Source organism: Bidens hawaiensis, unplaced genomic scaffold (genome assembly GCF_021521415.1).
Source record: "Bidens hawaiensis isolate Kalapana, Puna unplaced genomic scaffold, B.hawaiensis_p1.1 tig00019660_1, whole genome shotgun sequence".
Classification (NCBI taxonomy): Eukaryota; Viridiplantae; Streptophyta; class Magnoliopsida; order Asterales; family Asteraceae; genus Bidens; species Bidens hawaiensis.
Genome location: NW_027492982.1, coordinates 237,858 through 254,098, shown reverse-complemented (window position 1 = coordinate 254,098; position 16,241 = coordinate 237,858). Strand labels below are relative to the sequence as shown.

General features: G+C 33.9%; 1 protein-coding gene and 2 pseudogenes across 3 annotated transcripts; all 3 read right to left on the bottom strand.

The window, feature by feature from the left end:
* Positions 1 to 558: 558 nt before the first annotated feature.
* Positions 559 to 3,211, bottom strand: LOC143558820 (UDP-glycosyltransferase 76G1-like; annotated as a pseudogene). The gene is made up of 2 exons (XR_013139815.1): positions 2,600 to 3,211; positions 559 to 1,510 (listed from the first exon to the last, which is right to left on the bottom strand). The product of XR_013139815.1 is annotated as a UDP-glycosyltransferase 76G1-like (transcript).
* Positions 3,212 to 6,912: 3,701 nt separating this feature from the next.
* Positions 6,913 to 9,681, bottom strand: LOC143558822 (UDP-glycosyltransferase 76B1-like; annotated as a pseudogene). The gene is made up of 3 exons (XR_013139816.1): positions 8,969 to 9,681; positions 7,852 to 8,391; positions 6,913 to 7,260 (listed from the first exon to the last, which is right to left on the bottom strand). The product of XR_013139816.1 is annotated as a UDP-glycosyltransferase 76B1-like (transcript).
* Positions 9,682 to 14,082: 4,401 nt separating this feature from the next.
* LOC143558800 (uncharacterized) lies at positions 14,083 to 15,782 on the bottom strand. Its single transcript, XM_077047558.1, has 3 exons — positions 15,588 to 15,782; positions 15,042 to 15,492; positions 14,083 to 14,355 (listed from the first exon to the last, which is right to left on the bottom strand). The coding sequence occupies exons 1-3, from the start codon at positions 15,780 to 15,782 to the stop codon at positions 14,198 to 14,200; spliced, it is 804 nt and encodes a 267-aa protein (XP_076903673.1). The 3' UTR covers positions 14,083 to 14,197.
* Positions 15,783 to 16,241: the final 459 nt, after the last annotated feature.

Below are 16,241 nucleotides of genomic sequence, written 5' to 3'. Positions count from 1 at the left end.
ATCGTTAAGTCAGGGGTATTTTCACTTTTTATTTATTATAATACTTATTTCAGTAAACTGCGGTTTTTGTTCATGTGGTTTGTAAATCTGCGGTTTTAGTTCAGTATTTTCAAATTTACAATTTCTTCCATATGGCCGGTTTGGTTGCTTGTTTCTCGTTTACTTGTTTATTTACTTCCTTAGTTTAATATTAGTTTAGAAACCCCTTAAAACATTAATAATAAATAGTCGTGTCGTAAGTCGAGTCTAATTAGCTAATTTACGAAATTTATAGAGTTCCGTGAGTTCGATTTCCGGACTTACTTAGCTTTAGTACAATTGATCGGTTCACTTGCCGATGTTTTGTTTAGTCGAGTCTTAAGTATATTCTTTATTACTTGTTTAATTTAGTTGATATTTGATTGACTGTTTTTAGCACATCATACATATACGTAATATCGTGACTGACTTTTTTTTATTATTCTTTAAAATATAAGAATGTTGGAAGGAAAAAAAATAATTTTTTAAACTAAGTTTTTATAATTAAGAGGAATTTCCGCCATGAAACGTTGAATTGAATGACATTTCTTAATTATATATTCCATTAAAGAAATAAAAATGTATAACATCGTGACTATGAAATTGCTAGCTAACGCAGAAACTTAGAATGACGAAATATAATTAACAAGAGACTCAATTGATTCAGTCGAAGAGCCACCTTTTATTATAGAAACATTCACCTTTTGTTTCCAAGCTCTAGCTCTCTCTCTAATCTCTTTCCCTTCTTCATACACCAATACTCTTCTTATGGCACTTGAAATCTCTTCTCTTTGTAACCAAATCTCTAAATATGCCCCTATCCTTAAAACTTCACTAATATATCTTGCATCTAGCGGTTGATCACCCAAAAAAGGTGAACAAATCATAGCAACGCCTTCGCAAACACTCTCCAACGTCGAGTTCCATCCACCATGTGTCCAAAACGCACCTGTTGCTTCATGAGCTAGCACTTCTTGTTGAGGAGCCCATTCAACAACAGGCCCCTTTTCCCCCGGGAACCCATCAGGCAATGACTCAAGCCATGTTGAAGTTGAACCGGTTACAAGCCCAGGTCGGACCACCCATAAAAAAGGTTGCTTGCTATTGACCAACCCATGAGCTATTTCCAAGTACTCTTCCTCCTTCACTTGACTTATGCTACCAAAACTAACAAACAATACAGACTTGGGTAGTTGCTGGTCTAACCAAGAAAAAACGGTTCGATCTTGTTCTAGTAAGCTGCTAGACGAAGCACCAAAATACTTGGGGAATGGAAACAAGAAACGTGGTATCGGGAAAACATGTTGAACCCTTTCGAGCTCGGCTTCTTCAAGTTCTTTGAATGAGTTCCAAATGATTCCTGATGATGCCTTTGCTTGTTTAACCATGCCACTTATCAACTCCGCGTATGGATCTTTATTGCTTTTTATACCGATCTTTAAGATGTCTTTCACTTTTAGTAAAGGAAACTCCTCCACTTGTTCTTCCAAATCTTAAAACCATCCAAATAAAAGGGGAAATCATAGTCAAAAGACAAAAATATGCCATTTCATATTACTATATTAGAATATCTACTCCTTCAAGACCTACTGTTAACCTCTAGTTCGTTTCAAATTATAAAAAGACTATTGGATTATTTAATAAAATTTGAGGAACTTAAAGAAATCATCATTATTATTACTTTTAAATAACTTTAGTGGAATTCATAGAAAACTTGGTTAATACTAGATAGGGTGAAACCCGAACCTGATTGGAAATTTTTAAAACTGACATAAATGAGACGGGTAATACCCAATCTATTTGGGTTTGAGATGAGTCTGGGATTAATTTTAATTTTTTTTTCGTGTGTTTGGGACGGGTTTGAAATTAGTTTTGAATTTTTTGACTGGTTTGACTTGTAATATGCCCGATTAACTAACCTGATTACCCGATAACATTGACCCATTTACCTGATTATATACCTGATGTACCCGTCATAACTTTCTTTTATATATATTTTTTAAATATATATGTATCTAGTCTCTGATCTAATGGCATATTGGCCTTTCTGTATATTTCTCACGCTCACGTCTCAATTTTTCCACGATTCCAATTACATAATTAATGTTCATGTTAACTCATCTTGATCGATGATAATTAAACAATTGAAACTGTTGAACCAGATGACTAAGTGAACTAGTGTGCTATTTATTAATTAATTTTACAAACAAACTGGATTAATTAAAATATATATTAGGAATATATTTTTTTTTTGACCAATTCAAAGATCAAAACTATTCTAAATTGTTTGTGTAAGCATACATAGTGACCTTTTTGGGCAGGACACCGACAAGTATTTTGTCAAAACCCGAAACTAAAAAACCCGAAATCTGACGGATTTAAGACGGGCTTTGATAATTGGTTATGGGTTTGGTAATACCTAAACCTGTCCTAAACCCGACTTATTGCCAACCCTACTCTTGGGTGAAGTTTTCATCTTTAAAATCAGTCCTATATGTTAACTTATCCGATCATTAATTATAAGCATTCTAGTAACAAAAAATAAAAAAACGAAATAGAGATTAGTTATGAGCGAACTTACGGGTATGGTCAAGTGCGAAGTAACCACGATCATCAAGAAGGGGTATTGAAGAATAAACAATAGTACTATACACGCTAGTCGTCCTCAAAACAAGCCTTGGGAGGTTAAGGCTATCGGCTACCGATTGCGTGAAGTGCCAAAGCGCATCAGTGATCAAACACGACACCGGTTCATCTTTCCTCAAAGCTAACAACCGTTCAAGCTCAACACGTAGTTCATCTGCACCCTCTTGTTTGAAGATGAACTTATGAGCAAATTCAACCAATGATAATTTGGAAAAATGTTCATTTTCAGGACAGTTGTCGAGGACGGATACGAAAGTGAAGTGAGGATAGTTAAGAGATTCTTGGGGTGTTAAAGTTAGTGTGAAGGATAGTGATACTGAAGCCTTTTGAGTAAAGTAGATTTGCAAGCTGAAGCATCGGGTTTATGTGACCTTGAAGTGGTAACGGAAATATTATTATTCTCCTGTGCCGGCGAACGGCGGGTTCCGGTTGGTTCTCCATGGTGATGGACAAATGTTTTTGGCAGATCTGGTTGTAGTCTTGTAACAAAATATAGAGGGCAGTGATTGTTAAATGATATGATGCCAATTGACAGTATACAAAAGTTTAAATTATTGAGATATTTAGAGAGGAAAATTTTTGTCAAACGAAACGATCACATCTATTATTTCTTGAAAGCTAACGATCTCAACGACTATATTTAAAACGACCAGATTATAAGCACACCAACTTAGACCACATTTTTATAATTAGAAAATTTGTAGGATTAAATTAGACAAGTTTTACGACACTACAAGGGCGGGAAAGTCATGGCAACTCCAAGAAGATGTCACATGATAGTGATCTCACGTACCTAAAGATGGGGCGGTGTTCTTGTGCGGCATTGTTTTGTCATTCATCGTCGCCTTAACCATGTCGCTTCTCTTCCTGCTTTCACTCCTCGATCTTATTGTGTTTGTCGACTAATATATTTTTATATAAGAATCCTAAATCTCGCTAATCTATAAGAGCAACTCTCATGCTAAAACTGAGACATTCATAGACGTGCCACATCAGCTTCTATATTGGATTTTAATTAATCATTTTAAACTTGAAAACACTTACTTTCTTTTCAATACCATGTTATTTCTTCAAGCTTAATTTAATTTCTATATTATTAACTACTCTTCACATTAATTTTTATCAACAAAGTACTTCTATAAACTATCCTTTCTAAAATTCGTATTAACATTTACAACTAAAACATCAACAAGAAGAAGTTGTCTCTTATAAGATCGTAAGAGCCACATACGGGCCATATGACTTTCATATGATTGTATAAGCCATATAACATATCCTTGAAAATGCCATATGTTTAGGGATACCATACGGGTATATACTTCATATACAACAAAGATGAGGCCGTTCTTTTTAAGGGAGAAAAACCCAATTTTTCTCGGTTTGACAAGTCTCTAGGGATAAAAATCGGTCTAAAAAACTTTATAAGTGGTCTTTTTTGGATATGATATTCAATCTACAAAGAGTGTTGTTAAAACAAATAGAAATTGATATTCGGTCTCTAATAATCGACGGATATTCTACTGTTTGAGAAAATATATAAAGTTTGAAAATCAGTCCTAACATTTCATGCACTAGAACATATTGAAAAATGATAGCCTCGAACATCTTTTATATACAAAATGATTTAGTACTGATTTTCGGTCATTTGTAATCTCTATTCAACCATTATTGACTAAATAAAATAGATGAACAAGAAAAGGGGATAAAGGAAAAAAGGAATTGAAGAGTAAGAGGCAAGATAAAAAAGTGAAAATTATATATTGGTTGTGTATCTACAAAAGTTATCTTTTGGTATCTTAAAAGAAACCAACAAATATGAGAAATACAAATTAAAGTTTTTTTTAATTATATTAGTTTATAATCATCATTATTATTGTTATAAACATTGCAAACAACAATAGAAAATACATTAGTGTGCATGGTGTGTGCGTTTAGTGATAAAACATTAAATATTTTATTAAAGAGTAACTATGATTTTCATCTATTTGGTTTGTTTAAATTTATTATTTAGTCCAAAAGTTTAAAACTTGTTATTTCCGTTCATAAGATTTCAATTTCATTGCAATTTTTGTCCTATTCGTTAACATGTTTCCGGTTGAAATGGCAAATTTTAACAAAGCACATGGACAAAAGACACAGTGAAAACGAAACCTTATGGACAAAAATTGCAACATAAATGAAACTTTAGGGACAAAAATAGAAAATTTTAAACTTTTATATTGAAATAACAAATTTAAACAAACAACAAGGACGAAAATCGCAGTTCTCTATTTTATATTTTATAATTGTTGAAACGGAGGCCCAAGGACTACTAGATTAGCAAGGTTTCGCGTCGGACGATGGGTAAGCTACCGGACTTAAACCTGCTAAGATGAAGAACACCGTTAGTTTTAACACAAGATAAAGACCACCAATGTGAAAATAAGTAACGTGTGCGTTGAAAGTATGAAAATGAGGAGTGAATGAATCCTTAACCTACTTTTTGGCAAGTGCTTATAGTTGTGATGTGGTTGGTATTATATTATGAAATTTTGTTGGTTGTTGAAAAAAATAATATATTATTAACCGTACGTGTTTAATAGCGTATAAAAGTATATTTAAAACATTAAACGACTATCAATCACATGTTATACATCAACCACGTACTATGTTAAGTATAATCATCTACTATTCTTTTTTTTCATTTAAGAAATTAACCTCCCTTTAAGAAAGAAGTCACGCTCTACTGCCTCACATATGGTTAAAGGTCAAGAAGTTCAAACCAATGTTCCGTAAAGTTAAAGTTAAGATCGATCTGCTGATTCTCAAAGATAAAACTTCAACTAGGGCTGTCACTTTTACCCGAAACCCAATCCGAGAAAACACGTACCCGAACCCGAACTAACCCGACCCGAAAAACTTGAACTCGAGAAAAGACTAACCCGAACCCGAACCGAAGTAATTCTGGTTGGTTCTCGGGTTTGATTTATAAGTTTCGGGTCAACCCGAATAACCCGAATAAACTTTTAGTTTTGAAATTAAATATATTTTTAGGTATAACAGGCTTAGTCTTAGCCATTAAAGTTATCAGAATTTGGTCATAATCGATTGTTGTCATTACAACTATTATAGATCCATTGTTTATTGCTAATTTATGTTTTTTAGTTTATTACTAATAGCAACTGTTATCGAACAACCAAATCACGCCCGATAGAAGACAATTATGGTTCGAGTTAGTTTTACTCTTCTTTTGAATTGCTTTATCAAGTTATGCTGATTTATTATTTGATTAGCTTTTGAACCCGTGATTACACGGGATTTGTCAAATGACCGAAATTTAGGTATTTAATCATATGTAATTTAGGGGTTTTCTTTTGAATTTAGAGATTACTTTTAATATTATCACACACTTTAAATGTTACATATTTAAATTATAGATTTTCTTAATATTAAAGTAATGTTTCAGTATAACATAAAATCATGTATTGGTACCTAAATATATTAAAAATGTTTTATATGATCAATACGAATGTAAGTTAAATAATGTTTTACAAATTGTAAGATTATAAATATTGTATTTATTCAACGAAATTTGATGTACACACGTAACTAAATATCTATTATACGATAATGGTTCGTAAATCATTATTTAACTTATTTAATAATTCACTGTTTGATTTTAAACTTATTATATATATTTAATGGTTTATGGTTTATATGTTTTTTTAAAAATTATGGTAAAACTTTATATATCTAGTAGTGAAATTAGATTTAATGGGTTAGTAAAAGTTAATATGATTTAAATTACATTAAATACCTTTTCATATAGTTACAACTAATGAGTCATACCAATTAAACACATGACCTATGGATAGCTTGGTTTAAAGAGAATAAAGATTAGAAAAGATTGAATGTGGTTAAGACACATTATCATTATTATTTTTGTTTATTAGTATAGGTAGATTATTTGCTTACGAGCAAAGAATAATATGTTGTTTTAATTTTAGCATTTTTTTTGTTTTTGTTTTTTGGTTTGTTTTCTAGGATACTCAAAACCCGATCAACCCAACCCGAAAAAACCCGAACCCGGAAAACCCGTGAGAGATTCGGATTGGATTTCGGGTCAAGATTTAAAACTTTGAAACCCGAAAAACCCGAAACCCGAAGAAGACCCCTAACTCCAACCAACTTATTCATTGTTCTTAATTATTCCATTCGAACAACTTCAGTTCCAAATAGGCATACTTTGACATTTTATATTCTTTTGCAAAAATATTTTTTTATATTACAGTGATGATATATAAGCAACTAAGCTCTTTAATGATTCATTAGAAGAGCCGCCTTCATCTAGCGAAAGGTTTACCTTCTCCTTAAGACGGATTAATCTTTTACGCATTTCTTCTCCTTCTTTGTCCATCATTATTCTTTCGATTGCCTTCGCAATTCCCACCCTCTCAAACCCATCCTCCAACAAAATACCTATTTTCCAAACATCACTCACGTATCTTGCAATTATTGGTTGGTCAACGTAACAAGGCGAACAAATCATGGGAACTCCTTCACATATACTTTCCAATGTTGAATTCCATCCGTTATGAGTCCAAAAACACGATGTTGCTGAATGTAGGGATGGCAAATGGGTCGGGTCTGGGACGGGTCTAGGTATTCCCAGACCCGAACCCGATTATAAAAACCCGTCCCAGACCCGTCGGGTTCTTATCGGGTAATTACCCATCGGGTATCGGGTAACCCGCGGGTTTCGGGCATACCCGTCGGGAACACCCAAATTAAACCCATCGGGTTTCTATCGGGTTTGACAATACAAATATATATATATATATATATATATATATATATATATATATAACAGAATAATATTAAACTTTTCAAATGTTACGATGACCGGTTATCAGAACTAACAAAAGCAAACATATATATATATATATATATAAATTTTTAATATTATTATATACTAAACATATATATAACAAATATATAAAAAAAATTATGCCGGGTATATTGGGTATATAATCGGGTAAATGGGTCAATGTTATCGGGTAACCGGGTATTTTATAAATCCCAAACCCGTCCCAGACCTGCGAAAAATTTCGAAACTAATCCCAAACCCGTCCCAAACCCTAATAGGACGGGTAATACCCGTCCCAATTATGTCGGGTTTCGGGTATTCCAATCGGGTCAGGGTTTAACTGCCATCCCTAGCTGGATGAGCTAGTACTTCTTGTTGAGGACGCCATTTCACTATACGTCCCCTATCACCCACACTTTCTATGAACTTTCCAGACAATGACTCTATCCATTCTGAACCAAGTACAATCCCTGGTCGAACCACCCACAAGAATGGTGAACTCGTATTTGCCAACCCATAGGCCACTTCTTGAAACTCTAGATCCGTAATACGTGCAACACTCCCAAACTTGTGTATATAACAGACTTGGGAGGTTGTGTGTCTAGCCATGATAGAATGTCCCAGTCTTGTTTAATCAAATTACTTAAAGATGCCGGGAAATACTTGTGAAACGGACCTAAAATGAAGCTGGGAACTTGAAAATCTTGGTTCAGGTTCTTCGAGTTCTTTAATAGTGTTCCATATAAGCCCGGATGACGCCTTCATCTGTTTAAGCACGTTGGACACAAGTTCCCCGTAACCTTCAGGGTTAATCGCTATCTTTAACATATCTTTGCCTTTTAATAATGGATACTCAGGCACCAATGCTTCGTAACTAGGATCTGCAAATGAAAAATTAGGTGTGTATAAGTACGTTATCTTTTGTTAACATAATAAATATGAACATAATTTAATAATTTAATTAGTATGCATCAAAGCATAGTGGCCTATAAAAAATATCACGAACACTATTTCATGCTTTAGCATATATTTTAAAGGAAATACAATATGATTCTCCACCATTGAGTTATTTTAAAATTCAATTATTGTTGTTAATGGTTCCAAAAAAATAATTAATCAAATATTGTTCACGCATCCACATTCCACGTCACGGACATAGAGCTAACAATTTATCTCGGGATCCATTAATATAAAATAAGCACGTTAATAATACTGGGAAAATTAATATACAAATGAAATTAACGTATAATTTGTGAGAAATTTATAAAGTAATCATATATACAAGTAGGTTAATTATATAATTACATTAATGATGTAATTACATAATTACTCCACTTGATTCTCATAATTATCATGTTAATTTCATTTGTATTTGATTCAAACCCAATAACACGAGTAAAAATATGTCTAAACGAACAAGGTTAACCTGTTTAACCCGTATAACAATATGAAACGGACCTTGCTTGGTAAGGTTGAATCGGCCCTCCTTGGAAAAGGGTACAGCGCCATAACCAATGGCGCACCCAAGACTGCTGGTCCGGAGCACCATCCGGATCAGCTTCAACTCATCCGCAACGCCTTGCGTGAAGTAAAACATGGCATCCGAGATTAAACAAGCAACGGGTTCCTCATCCAATAATTGAACCAGACACTCCCTAAACGGATCTTCACAGCTTCTATTGAGGTACTTAACGTAAAAGCTAGGATCTCGATTGGTCGACCGCAGGTGGTCAACCTCGGAAAACCGGTCGTTGTTGGACCGGAAACGGAAGTGAGGATAGCTTGTATGATCTGGAGAGTTGAATTGGGTGTGTATGATGGTTATATTAAAGCCTTGGGTGTGAAGTATGTTTGCAAGCTGAAACATGGGATTGATGTGGCCTTGGAAAGGTAGCGCAAATAATATTATTCTCCGGCGAGTTTCAGGCGACTGGAGAGTGTACTTTTTCACATCCATGACTAGGTGTTTGTGTTGCTACCATAAGAAAAACATCATCTGTTGCTTTTGTAGTTTTGTAGTTTTCCACATGCATGGTAAGCCCCTCTTCAACCAAATTGTTTACTTATTATTATTTCCAAAATATATTTACTAGGGGTTTCCCTTCATGTAAGATTAGAAAGTACAGGTTTTACGGCCGTTCAACCTACTTTAAAGGTTGTTTCATGCAATGTGGCTAATTATAAGATGTGTGTTGACAATCAACATGTATTTATACATTTTGTATTTGATACTTTTGGTTTCTTTGCGCGCGGAGCTACTTAACCAGGTCCAACAGGTTATGCGTAGTAATGTTATGACTTAAAAATTTATCAATGTAATTTATAAAAGACTTGATTTTACAATCCAAAAAAGAGATAGTGGCGTCGTTTGTCTTCCATATGTAATAGAACGAATTCAACTTATCCTTGCAGCCTAGCCTAATTTTGCTTAGGAAGTTATAGCCATATGATCCATTAAACAACTAGTATTTTATAAATTTATAAACTCGTTTAAAAAATGAGAATTGAAAAAAAAGAGAGTTTTAACTTTTAACTAAGAAAACCGAAGAAGACGTCCGGGTTTTATTACCTGTGGGTCTTTGGATTGGGTGAGTTTTTCCCTTAACTAAAAATAACTTGGAGGCGAGCTCCTCCATACGACTGGGTTGAGCCAACTGACAGTGGCCTTTTGCCTTGAATCATCCCGTAAAAAATATCTAGCAATCTCTAATTATTGACCGTTTGAAAAAACACTAGTGGTTGTCTGCTTCATGCATACCTTGTACTTGTAGGCCCTTAATAATTCATAGTTTAATATTTTCTGCTTAAAAAATGAAAAGATAATGGACTTTTCCTTCGGTTTCAAGTCTTTAATTGTTGTATCCCAATAAAGGCCCAAATCTTTCCATGAGACCTGTTCATCAGCTGAGGCGAGCTGAGCCGAACTGACCGAAGGTTTGCTTGTTGCTTGGCTTGTTTCCAACCGAACCGAACCGAGCGAAAACCGAAACGAGCCAAAATCGAATCGAGCATTTTTCGATCGAACATCAAGCGATTTCGAGCATTATTTATTTCTTTTTCACTTTACTATTTTCAATAATAAACAAATTTGAATATTGTAAATAATATATTTTATAAATAAGTTAGTAGTTTTTAGACAAACGTGTAATATATTGTACATCTTTATTAAAAATAAGTTTGAAGTAAGGTATAGTGATAATGTAAACAAACTTTTAGTATTTTAAAAACTTGAATCGAACAAATAAACAATAAAGTTGATGGAATATGAAAATTTTAAATAGGTAAAAATAATTGTAAGCTTATAGTTTATGTGTTTTGTCTATATATTTATATATTTTTTCATATACAATTATATATAAAATAAATTAAAAATATTCGATCCGAACCGATCCGAGCAGACCTTTGCTCGTTGATTGGCTCGTTTAAAAATCGAACCGAGCAGAGCGGCTCGTTTTCAACCGAGCGAAAAAACGAGCAAGCATATTCCGAGCGAGTTCGAGCGACGGACGATTTGGACGGCCCTACATGAGACCAACACCAACTGACCTAATCAGAGATTCAGAGGTTCACAAAACTCCGAAGTCCAAACCAGAATCAGATTGATTTTAAAATGGGTATTGATTTAAGTAAAAAAAGAAAATCAAAACTGGATTCGTTCAAACCTGATCGAATTAGAAACTAGTTTATAATGTATAAAACAGTTCGGTTTTAACGGGTCTTGACCTATTTCAAACTAACGAATCAGATTGGGTTGAGAATGGATTCACTATCCGTTTCAGATTGAATCGGATAGAGGTTCCGGATCACCGTTTAAATATGCATCATTATGCATAATTTCCACAATAAATAGATACCATAACAATTAAAAGTATTTATAAATATATCATGAAGTATCAAAAAATTCAACGAGTGGTTTTTAAACATTTTTTGCTATTAATGTATCTATCTAATGGGGTGTTTATGAAAATTTTATGATATTTTATATATATATATATATATATATATATATATATATATATATATATATATATATATATATATATAAATTAAACAATGTAGTTGAAAATAATAAAGTTTTATGTCACCGATTCAACATGACTCGAATTGGAACTTAACTAAAATGAGAATGCGTATCATGATTGATATTAGGAAATGATAATTTCATGATTATTTTAGCAAAAAGGCTTTTTTGTGTACTAAATATGAGATGTATCATTCACGTGATCCGAAAGTTTTTGTTAATCCTGACTAGTCTACCGTCGACCGTCGTTATCTCCGACTATTCTACACTAAGTCATCACCATGGGTGATAGGACATATCACCCATTATGTTAGCATAAAATTAAATAAACACATAGCTTTTAGCTTGGCACAAACCATAAAATGCTATGGTAACACAATTGAAGCCTGAAGAGTAATCTCTTATAACTGTGAATTGGTAAAAAAAAAATTGGGCCGAATGCAAGAAAAAAATTGGGTCTTAAATAAAATTGTTTTTATTAGGTTTAAATAATAAAATTTTTAATACCGGATTATTGGGTTATAATTTGGATTGTGCAAAAGATACTTTTAAAAAATGGGTTTAAATGAATTGGATAATTGGTTATAACATTAACAATACATATTTTATCAAATATATACATAAACACCTTGCAAATAAAATCTTCGATTAAATATCACAAAAGAGTGTTAACTCATAACACCTTGCATTTCACAAAGTATTAATGAATGAAGCTAGTGTATTCCACTTTTATATACTGTTGCCTACAGGCTACAACATTTTGGGTGTCATCTACTACACACATAACACATTTTGTGACATCTACTACACATGTGATACTTTATTATACAACATCCACGTGATCACATATAATAACATAACCATAAAAAAGCTAATAGTGACAATTGCTACAAACAAAATCCTCTGAAATGAAAATCATCAAACCATTAACCTAAACATAACCCAGCATAGAAATATGGTCACACCCATATGAACATGTACCGGTTTTCAAACTAATATGTTTGACAACGTATCACGGTATCAGTATGTTGTGCTGCTAAAATACAAGTATGACAAATTTTGGAGGAACTCGTCATTCATCTTCTCCACACAAGTCAAATATCAACCCTTTCACCATTGTTTTGAAACCATTACTTTTACCCTTTGAAACATATTTATACGCAAAAATGTAGTTCCATGACACCTTTTATCTTGAATAATAACTCAAAATCCATGGATTAAGGTCTATAAGATATTAAGTAGATTTGTTTGGTAATTTCCTAAACCAATTTCCATAGCACCTTTTATCATGGATTATAACTCCAAATCCATGAATGCATTTTTTATATATACCGCTAATTGAATGCGTTTTTAGCTTCTCCAGCTTTAAAACATTTAGCATATCCTAGTAACACTTCACAAGTTATTCACACAATCCCAATATGATAAAACTCTATTCATTTATATAGTTGTAACTTCATCTAACAATTATATTCTAGCATTTGATATGTCGCGGCATTTTCTGTGCAAATAAGTGTGCGTTTGTGTTCGAATTTATGAATTTTTTCCAATAAATAAAAGGAAAGAGAAATAACATAAGTGGAGAAATAACAAAAATAACATAAGTGGAAGGGTTTATAAGAAGTCATCCCATATGGGTTAAGACAGTCTAGTTTTAACATTATATGCTCGAAGTTGTGGCTGTCAAAATCTTTTGAAATAAGTTTATTTTTAGATCATGATTTTGAGCCTTTTGGCATTTGGTGTCACATACTGTACAAGTGCCATAGCCCCAACCCCCTCAGGTGTGGTGAGTGTGGCTCATGCATATCATGTCATGTCATGTCATGTCATGGGGCAAGGGTGAGCATGGATCGGGTCAACAAAACTTAAACCAAAATTTGTTTAAACACGTTTTCAAGTGGAAAAGGAACGGTTCAATTCCAAACCAGCTACGATTTTTGACAGGTTAGGCAACGGTTTTTACCTCAACGGAGGGTTTCCCAACCCGGTTACAAATTGGTGGTTCAATTTCTAACAAATTCTTTACAAACCATTTTGAATACTGGTTTCAGTTCCCAAACCGATTTTTTTACACCGTTCCCATCTTGTTTTCTATATAATTTTAGAAACATAATATATATGTAACAAATAGTAAAATACAGTACATGATAGCCGATATTTGAATGAATCCCAAACGGCACGTAAAATATCGTGTTACCAACTAAAGTATGGGAGGGAACGCACCTCAAACAATTAATCATGACCCTTTTTTGAACCCAACTTTTTCAAACAATAAAATAACACCACAAACCATACATCTAGCATTTATTATACATACCAACTTTAATTTTACAAGAATTTACTTTACAAACTATAAAAATCATAATATAAAAAGATACAAAAGACAAGTAAAAAGCATGCTGACAATATCTGAAAACACACCAAATACATTCAAAATTTGGGCCTCTTTTATTAATTATGAATCAAGGAGAAATCCATTCCATATCCCAAAAAACAAACCCACGCTTCAAATATTACTATTTACCCCCTTACATTTCTTTCTCCCAACCAAAACCTACCCCCAACAATACTTCTTTTTCCAAATTCCTACCTTAACTTATTAAAATATTTCAATACCCTATACTATTGAAATCCCTACTAGCTTCTACCTATTTTTTAAGCCTTCAGTATGTCCATTCTTGAGGGAGGACAATTTCTTGTGTTTCACGGCCAGTGCTCCGTCGTGGTGGCGGCGGTGGAACAAATCCGGCAAGGATAATGTTTGGCCGTGGTGGGGCAATAATGGGGTCCATGTTTTTGTTGAATGACCGAGCTACTCCAGCTGTTTAAATTTAATTCCAAAAAAAAATAATTAGATTAATAATGATGAACAGAACATCAATCAAGTCACACTAAAATAATGCGAAATAAAATATGTTCCGTTTAAAGGTTTTCAAAAAAAATTAAGTAATTAAAAAATATATAAATTGGTTAATATTTTGAAAATAATAAATAAGCTGAGTTCGAACCATGCCCGAGTTTAAGAAAATGACTCGCAAGACGCTTGTACTTTAAAAAAGAGCTCGAAATGAGCCAATTTAAAATTCAACCTCGAACGAGTCAATCTCAAACCAAGCCTGAGCATGAAAAAACCAACTAGCCCGAGTCAAGCTTTAGAAAAAAATCACCAAATGAGCCAATTTAAAATTCTAGCTTTAGAAAAAAAAACTTGAAATGAGCCGAGCTCGAACTAAGCCCGAACATGAAAAAACTAACTAGCTAGCCAACCTCAAACTTTATAAAACAAAACTCAAAACGAGCCGAGCTTGAAAAAACCAACTAGCTAGCCACTCTCGAGCTTTAGGAAAAAAAAAGCTTCAAACGAGCCAAACTCAAGCTTGAGCTTCAAGAAAAAAAGAGCTCGAATCGAGCCGTGTACAAGCTCGAGCTCTCGTAAGACAAAATTGGCATAGCTCAATCCTAGTCGAGCTTGAAGCAACTGGGTTTACTTGCACCCATGTAACATACCTGGTTTTTTATTAAATTCCGGTGGAATATTCAGGTAATTACGTGGCAAAAACACGCCTGTACCCGCACGTTCTTTCTTGACAACGTTATTAAAACCAACGGTTTGTTGACGGCGTTGGGTTTCAACCGGAAGTGGAGGCCACGCTGACTGACGGAACCCTAACGGACCACCACTAACTCTCTGAGTGTGGGGTAAATAGTGAGAAACCGGAGGTCCGAGTGGACGTGGGGCTCCGATCAAACCCCTGTTACCAAAAACGACGTCGTTCATGTGGTTCATTTTCATTTTGAATTTCATCATGGCCACTTGCTCTGCAGCTGCGTAAATTAGATCCCAAGAATCTTCTTTCCGGTGACCAAACGGCGTCGTTGGAGTAGACCAAGCCTGAGTGGGCCCGGAAACATTCCAGTTAAATGTCGATTCCGGCGAGCCAGCTAAACCCCTTTTCGTCTAAATAATTTTAAAAAATAATAATAATAAGTTAGAAAATTTGAAGTTAATAATAATAGAAGTAATAATAATTTTGTTAGAAAATGAAAATGAACCTTGAGAGGAGGGTAAGGGGTTTTGAAGCGGTCTTGTAAGGACACAGAGCGAGTGAAGCGGCGAGGTAACCCAGTGACGTCATCATCGTCGCTTTCCGACTCGTTGGAAGATGAGTAGGCGAGTTCGCCGGTGAGAAAATCCGGCGGCAGGCAGGTGGCGAGGTCCGGGAGAGTGTGAGTGTGAGAGTGAGACATTTGGGGGGAAGGGAAGTGAGTTTGGCGGATGGAGAAGATATGATAATGAAAGTGGAGGGAATGTTGGTTTCCTTTTTATTAAGGTTTCGAGGTCCTTTTTATTCCTTTTTTTTCTTAATTAACTAAGGCCCTGTTTGTTTTCAGTAAGAGAATTATGTCATAATCTAAAATATCACATCTGGATATTAAGAGCTGGTTCAAATGTCTGAAATCTGAATCATTAATGCTGTTTGTTTTTTCTAAAACATCTGAATATTAATAAACGTCTGTTTGACCATTTTAAATGTTAAAACCTTTTGCAGTTAATTTAAAATTAAAGTTGTCTTAACATAAAACGTTAAAAAGAAAAGTACAACCACAACTACAATGTTTCCAAAACATCTAAGCGCTCAAATTCGATTTCGCATTAATTGTGTCGCGATTCCATTTCTCATATTTATCATGTATTGTTGATCTGCA

Coding starts and splice junctions, on each gene's coding strand:
- LOC143558800 (XM_077047558.1), bottom strand. CDS start 15,782: ATGTCTCACTCTCACACTCACACTCTCCCGGACCTCGCCACCTGCCTG. Junction 15,493..15,587: donor CCCCTTACCCTCCTCTCAAG/GTTCATTTTCAT, acceptor AAAATTATTTAG/ACGAAAAGGGGTTTAGCTGG. Junction 14,356..15,041: donor GGAATTTAATAAAAAACCAG/GTATGTTACATG, acceptor AAATTTAAACAG/CTGGAGTAGCTCGGTCATTC.